The sequence below is a fragment of the Nannospalax galili genome, unplaced genomic scaffold, assembly GCF_000622305.1.
Source record: "Nannospalax galili isolate Female #2095 unplaced genomic scaffold, S.galili_v1.0 scaffold432, whole genome shotgun sequence".
NCBI classification, from domain to species: Eukaryota; Metazoa; Chordata; class Mammalia; order Rodentia; family Spalacidae; genus Nannospalax; species Nannospalax galili.
The window spans coordinates 790,694-798,446 of record NW_008331138.1 but is presented as its reverse complement, the minus strand read 5'-3'; the positions used below and the strand labels follow the sequence as shown (position 1 = coordinate 798,446).

The 7,753-nt window shown below is 52.1% G+C and overlaps 1 protein-coding gene across 2 annotated transcripts in view; it reads right to left on the bottom strand.

Moving 5' to 3' along the window:
* Npas1 (neuronal PAS domain protein 1) overlaps nt 1-4,885 on the bottom strand; it is a 24,896-nt gene extending 20,011 nt beyond the window's left edge. For both annotated transcript variants that reach the window (XM_008821946.2, XM_029558118.1), the window contains exons 1-3: nt 4,731-4,885; nt 3,534-3,702; nt 2,646-2,881 (exon numbers count right to left, since the gene is read on the bottom strand). In XM_008821946.2, the coding sequence (XP_008820168.1) occupies nt 2,646-2,881; nt 3,534-3,655 (358 nt within the window). In that variant the 5' untranslated portion in view covers nt 3,656-3,702; nt 4,731-4,885. The remainder of the gene's footprint in view (nt 1-2,645; nt 2,882-3,533; nt 3,703-4,730) is intronic.
* Between the last annotated feature and the right edge of the window lie 2,868 nt (nt 4,886-7,753).

Sequence of the window (7,753 nt, the reverse complement as noted above, 5' to 3'; positions counted from 1 at the left end):
AATAAATAAATAAATAAATAAATAAATAAATAAATAAATGAAAAAGAAAAAAAAAGTCCAAAAAAGAAAGAACTGCTGGTGTGGTGGCGCACACCTTCAATCCCAGCACTTGGGAGGCAGATCTCTGTGAGATCAAGGCCAGCCTGGTCTACATAGGGAGTTCCAGGCCAGCTGGGGCTACAGGGAGACTGTGTCAAAAACAAACAAACAACCCCCCCAAAAACCAAGGGCTATCGAGATGGTTCAGTGGGTAAAGGTGTTTGCTGCCAAGCCAGACAGACCTGAGTTTGATCCCTGGTACCCACATGGTAAAGGGAGAGAACTAATTCCTTCACCTTGTCCTCTGACCTCCACACATGCTTCCTCACAAAAGCACACAATAAATAAATACAAATGTAATTTGATAACAAACCAAGCAGCCACCACCTTCTGCTGGATGACGCCGGGTACCAGCTTCCCTCTCTGGGACTCATTGTCCCAGGTCTATGCAATGGAAACCACAGGGGTGCTCCCCTCCTAAGAGTTCTTTGCAGAGTTATTCTGCATGCAGCGCTGGGCAGAGGACTAAGGTTTCTGCTGTCTTGAGAACCCATCTAGCAGCACTTACATGAGCGAGTCCAGGCCCCTCGCAGCTTCTAGATACCCCTCCAGGTATTGGGGGGCTGGATGCTAGCCCCCCTTTTCTCTCCCTGAGGCTCCAGGACAATAGAAAAGATGTTTATCCCCTGGCGGTGCACATGTTGTTCGTTGTAATGACAGTAATCAGCTCTCCTAATGCTGCATTCTCTTTGCGCCAGTCAATTCCCCTAATTACCGCCTGGGAAGCCGGATTATTTAAATTTAAATGGTGATTTATTGCAGGGCTTAATCAATGCTATGCTATTTTCTCCCCCACCCCACTAGGGCAGGAAGGGAGTTTGGAACCCCCTAACACCATTCTTAAAGACACCCTCTTCTTCAGCTGGGGGCGCACTGGGGGGCAGCCTGGGGAACCCCATGCCTTTCAACTATGACCTCAGATAATACCTTGTGACATAAAAATAAAGCAAGGTGACATAAATTAGAATATAACAGTCCAACACGTCTCTATATCAATAATAAAATCTAAGGGAAAACTGGAAAATTCAAGTGGAAAATTCAATATTCATCCATATGTTGGTATCTAACATAGTTTCTCTCTCTCTCTTTCTCTCTGTCTCTCTCTCTCCATATATATCTGTGTTCTAAAGGCATTCTCTCCGTTTCAGTGTGCCTTGTCTCACTTTTTGCAGCTCCTGCTTTTTCTTCTGCATTTACCTCTAGTATTTTCTTATGCATTTACCAATAGTCCTGAAAATTTCGGTTTTTTTTTTTTTTTTCTTTTTGACAGGGTTCCATATAGTCCAGGCTGGCCTTGAGCTCACTATGTAGCTGAGGATGACCTTGAATTCCTGGTCCTCCTTCCTCTGCTTCCTGAATGTAGGTCTTATAGGTCTGCATAGCCTGGCCAGCTTTTTGTTTATTTGTTTTTGTTTATCTGTAGCCCAGGCTGGTCTCCATCTCTTGGAGATCCTCCTGCCTCAGCTGAATGCTGAGCTAACAGGCCTTTGACACCACCCCCTGCAGAGCAGGGACTTGTCTAATTTGTTTCCTGCTGGATCCTGAGCACTCAGCACTCATGCAGTTGACTCTAAATAAACAGCAAGGTGACTCAGACCACTGTCTGCACATACTGAAGACTTACTGTGAGTCAGGCGACTCTAGAGGCTTAGCAGATATTCCCTGGTCAGCTGGCTGGGGGCAGCTTTGATGGACAATCCCATTTCTCAGTTCTGCACAGAGAGAGGAGACTATCTACCCAGGGCTGCAGAGCTGTGGGGCATAGACGGTGCCACCCAGGCAAGCCTCCCAGATGCCCCAGTATCGCCTTTTCTAGGCTATGCTATTTCTTTCCTCACACCAAAAGAAGGAATTAGGACTCTAGAGTACTCATGTACAGTCCCACAGGTATGGCTCTAACCTACCAGTTAATAGGAGGCCTTGAAGTAGGAAGCACCCTCTACATCTGGGGGTTCCTTTTGTGGCAGTAATGGTGCATCTCCCTAATAAATACAAAAGCCTTAGGCAGGCATGGCGGCAGACACCTGAAATCCTAGCACTTGGGAGGTGGAGGAGGAAGATCAGAAGTTTCAGGTCAGCCTCAGCTACATATCGAGTTCGAAGACAGACCAAGCTACATGGAGACCCTGTCTCAAAAACAACTTGGGTATGGTGGGGTGTCATGCCTTAGTCCCAGCACTGGGGAGGCAGAGGTAGGTAGAGGTGGCTCTCTGTGAGTTTGAGGCCAGCCTGGTCTACATAGTGAGTTCCAGGTATGCCAGGGCTACAGAGTGAGACCCTGTCTCAAAAAAACGACAAACAACAACAATAGTAATAACAGCTTTTCTAGTGATCTGACTTACTAAATCTTCCCAACTTCTTGTTCTCATTTCACAGATAATTAACTGTGTCCTGGAGAGCTGACATCACCACTTACAGACCCACAAAAGGTCTGGCAAACTCCCCAGGAGCTGGGCCAGGGCTATCCTGGCTTCTCCATTCTGTCCCCAAGGCTGGGGGATGGGATGGCAGGAGGCGACCCTGACTGTCGGCGCATGTGCACTCACCAAGGCCAGCTGGCGGCCCTACGGCTCTCAGCCCCCAGGGAGGCGCCCCTAGCGCTGCGAAGCGGCGCAGGCGGAGGTAGGTGACACTGAGGCGCACGATGGACGCCTTGTCCAGCTGGCTGGATATGGCACCGGGCAGCGGGAGCAGCTTGGCCAACTCGAAGAACTCTAGGTTTTCCTTCCCACGCCGCCAGCGAGCCGCATTACGGGACTTCTCTTTGCGCTGGGCCTGCAAGCTGAGCCGGCAGCGCGGAGGAGGTGTCAGGAGGGGGCCTGGCAGAAGCCGAGCCTCCTGTGATCCAGGAACCCTCAGGTAGTTGGAATCTATTCAGCTCTTCAGAGGAGGTGGGACAGACTTGAATGTGAATCCCACACTCAGTATCAGGGGTCAAACCCAGGGCTTCAAACATGCTAGGTCTCACTAAGTATCCCTGGCTGGCCTGGAACTCACCATCTACACCCAGGCTGGCCTCAAACACATGTACATCTGCCTGCCTTTGCTTCCTGAGTGCTGGCATTAAAGGCCTGTGCCACCACACCTGGCCCCTATTTTTGCTTTTAGAGATAGGGTCTCACAAAGTTGTCCAGGGTGGCCTTGAACTGGCGAGCCTCCTGTTTGAGTCTGCCAAGTGACAAAGTTTCACCACCAGTCCCTGGCTTGCAGACAGAATCTTGGGTTGTAAGCTCTTCCTCTTTGGCCTGAGAATTTGGAGTGGGGGGTGAATTCGGAGCCTGAGGACACTAGAAACAGAACTGGAAAACAAGTCAGGGTGACAAAGTCCAGCTGTCGGGTCGGGGCACTAACCCAAGTATGAATTCTTACTGGGGACAGGAAAAGGCAGGCTTCCCCCGAGTTAGGACCATGGTCAGGGGCATGGGTTGGCTCACCAGGGTCCAGGCGGGGCCTTGACCATCAGACCAGGCAAAAAGTCCCAGGGGACGCTGGCACCACGGCCTCCCCCACACTTGACTTCGCCTCGGCCTCCACTCCTGGGATAGGGGGTCGCCATCTCTGCAGGGACTCGGGAATTCAGGCTGGCTCGACCACCCGCGTCTCCTGCAGTGCGAAGGGATAGCAGGTGTGTGTGGGTGTTGGGGGGGAGAGCTCAGTTCCCTGGGGTGGGGGATATCTAAGACCGTCTAAGTGAAAAGTGAGGTGCATGTAGGTCCCCAAGGATGCAGCCAGGAGCTGGTTTGGATTCTTGCCTCAGTTTCCCCTTCCTGGGAGGCCACTGTTCTATCCACCCTGGCGAGCCCCAGGGCTGGCACTCCGGGTGAGGACGTGCCCCGCCGCCGCCTCCCCCGCGCCGCCTGCCTCACGCCCGCGCCGGGCCGGCTCCCGCATACCAATGGGCGCACGCGGCGCGCATACGGATCCGACCGGCCCGCGCGCTGCGTGCCAAGCATGCCCAAACTGTGCTCGGGGCCGGCGCCTCGCCGGGGCCCAGACGCCCCCCGGGCTCCAGCTCCCCCAAACCCCCATCCCCGGAGATCCATGCCCCAAACCCTTCTCCAGCATTCCACTCTTTAAATCTACAGCTGCACCCACTTCCTAGCCTGGACTAAGGAGGCAGGGAGGACAGAGGGACAGGGACCCCACCCTAAGTCCCGCCCAGGGACCACCTAAACCCCTCTCGGGGGTGGCGCCACCTGGTCCAGCTGCCAAATTTCTGCAAAACACAACTTCCTGAAAGCGACCCCGGTCACGACATTAACTGGACCCCAGCGACCCCAGGATGGACGCGACACTCGGGATCCAGGTGTCCTGGCATCCCAAATACCCGAAAAAACAGGGACCTGTGCCACTGGGTCTTCGCTCTTCCACGATGAGACATCCAGGCCACCCCTGTCCCCAGCACCCCGGTGGCCCCCAAGCCACTGACGTCTAGTCCCCTGATTCTGTGTCTCCAGGTCACCAATGACCGTGTACTCCTCTCCAGATTCGGGGGGTACAGGCGTCCGGATGCGGTGGCCTCCAGGTCACCAGAGTCCGGGCCCCGCATTTCTGCAGGACTCAGGGGTCTCCTATCCCCTCCCGCCAAGCCTCTAGGCGTCCCCCACCCGCAGGGCTCGCGGCGGGGTTACCTGGCCTCGGGGCGGGCTCGGGGCGCGGCGTGGGGCCGGCCGGACGGCGCGGAGAGGCCGCTCCATAGACCCCGGGGCGCGCGGGCTGAGGTGCCCGGCTGTCGGCGCCCACCGCCGCGGCCTCGCAGACTTAGAGAGCGGCGGACAGCGGCGGCGAGGGGGCGGGGCCTGTGGAAGACACGCCCACCCTGCCCCGCCCAGCGCCTCTGCCCAGCTCTGAGCTTCCCACCCAGTGTCCTCTGCCCCCGGGTGTTCCAGTTCCCTCACCCCAGGGTCACATCAAGCCGGTCGAATGACTGTCCACTCCGGACGATCTCTATCCTCGGAGGATGGAGCACCCTAATCGCCGCTGTAGATACGGAGAGCAACCTGCACAGGGTCCTCGTAGGTGTGGACTCTCGGACATCAGTGTCCCCTCTAGAGACGTAAATCCAGGCATTTGGCACCCTCTCTTCCCCAGGAGAGAGCTCTGGGGTGCCAGCCTCCGTTAAGGTTAGGACGGGGCACACCTACCCCTTCCCCCACCTAGGTCTTAGGTGTTAGGGGGACTCCACAGTCCAGGACCCCGGAATCTTGTCTCCATGACTCCCTATAGGGACTGGAAACCTTACCTCTGAGCACCCTACTTCATTATAAATGAAAACAGAGTCAGCCGGGTGTGATGGCACTCATTTTTGTAATCCTAGTGTTTGAAAGGCTGAGGCAGGAGGATTCCCCAAGGTTGGAAGTCAGCCTGGGCTACATAATGAGGTCCAATTCATTCTGGGATACAGAGTGAGACTCTGTCAAAAAAATCAAATTTGGGGCGGGAGAGATGGCTCAGCTGTTAAGAGCACTGACTGCTCTTCCAAAGGACCTAGGTTCAATTCCCAGCACCCACATGGCAGCTAGCAACCACCTGTAACTCCAGTTCTAGGAGAGCCAACACCCTCTTCTGACCTCCTTGGGCATTGCATGACAAAAGGGGCACTTACCCACATTCATACACTTAAAAAAAAAAAAAATCAAGACAGGCCAGGTGTGGTAGCCACCTTTAATCCAAGCACTCAGGAGGCAGAGGCAGGTAGATCTGTGAGTTTGAGGCCAACCTAGTCTACATAGCAAGTTTCAGGCCATCTGGGCTATAGGGAGACACTGTCTCAAAAAACCCCCAAACCAAACCAAACAAAAACGGGCTGGGCTGGGAGAATGGCTCAGTGGGTTAGTGCTTGCCATGGAGGACTGAGGACTGAATTCAAATCCCCAGAGCCCCCTGCTGCAGTACCCGGTGTCTGTAATCACAGCACCCCCACAGTGGAGGACAGGAGCACCCGGGAAGCCAGGTAGCCTGGCTCACACAACAAGAAACAAGGTAGGTGGGAGGGGAGGACCAACATCAACCTCTGCATGTACTAGAGCCATGGCACATGTGCCCCCACCACCAAAGATTAAAATTAAAAAGGCTGGTAAGATAGCTCAGGGGGTAAAGTGCTTGCCCTCAAGCCAGATAAGAGCACTGGCTGCTCTTACAGAGGATCTGGGTTCAGTTCCCAGCACCCACATGTTGCCTAATAACCATCTATAATTCCACTTCCAGGGGATTGGTGCCCTCTTCTGGCATCTGTGGGCACTGCAGGACATGGGTGCACTTACATAACAAGCAGGCCAAACACTCATGCACATAAAACAAATAAAAATTTATAAAATTGCATAGAAACAGGCTTTCCAAGCAACTAGGCCCACAGAATGGGCCAAGGAGAATACACCCAGCCCCTGCCTCCTAAATTCAGAGGTAGCCTGACTACAGTGAATCAAATCTTAACTGCCACACATTTGTTTTATATTTTTGTTGTTGTTATTTCTTTGTTTAGTCAGTCTCATGTAGTCCAGGCTGGCCTTGAATTGATATGTGATCAAGGCTGACCTCTTGAACTCCTGGTCCTCCTGAATCTACCTCCCAAGTACTGGGATCAAAAGCATGTGCTATCATTTGCAGCTTTAAAAAGTATTATTTATGCTGGGCGTGGTGGTGCATGCCTTTAATCCCAGCACTTGGGAGGCAGAGGCAGGCAGATCTTTGTGAGTTCGAGACCAGCCTGGTCTACATAGTGAATTCCAGGCCAGCTGGGGCTACAAGGAGACCCTGTCTCAAAAAAGACAAAAAAAAATTATTTATTTATTTACTTACTGTTTTTGAGACAGTGTTTTCCTGTAGTCCCAGCTGGCATGAAATTGCTATGTAGACCAGACTGGTCTCACAGAGATTTGCCTGCCTCTGCCTCCTGAGTGCTAGGGTTAAAGGCCTGTGGTACCATATCCAGCTTTTAAACCATGTGTATATGTGTGAATGTATTGGCATGTTAGTGCAGTGCCTTGACAAAGACCAGAGACGTTGGATCCCCTGGAGCTGGAGTAACTTGTGGTTGTGAGCCACCTGATGTGGGTGTTGGGAACCAAATGGGTTCTCTTCAAAAGCAGTATGCTTTTTTTTTGGTCTTTTTGAGACAGGGTCTCCTTGTAGCCCCAGCTGGCCTGGAATTCACTATGTAGACTAGGTTGGCCTTGAACTCAGAGATCTTCCTGCCTCTGCCTCCCGAGTGCTGGGATTAAAGGCGTGTGCCACCATGCCTAGCAGTAGTATGTATTCTTTTTTTTTTAATATTTTATTATTTTATTTTATGTGTATGCGTGTATTGCCTACATGTAGGTAAATGCACCCATGTCGTGCAATGCCTGAGGATGACAGAAGAGGCTGTCAGATTCCCTGGAACTGGACTTACGGACAGTTGTTAGCTGCCATGTGGGTGTTGGGATTTGAACCTGGGTCTTCTCCAAGAACAGCTAGTGTTCTTAACTGCTGAGCCATCTCTCCAACCCCCATTAATATGCATTCTTTTTTTTTTAATTTTTAAAAATGATTTATTTAATAACAACATACTTAGAAGAAGCATATCATTACAACACAATTGACATATTCAATAACGGTTTCCTGAGGTAGGATGCATCTCTTTCAAAATTGGCTGTAAATTTTTAGGTTTACAGTT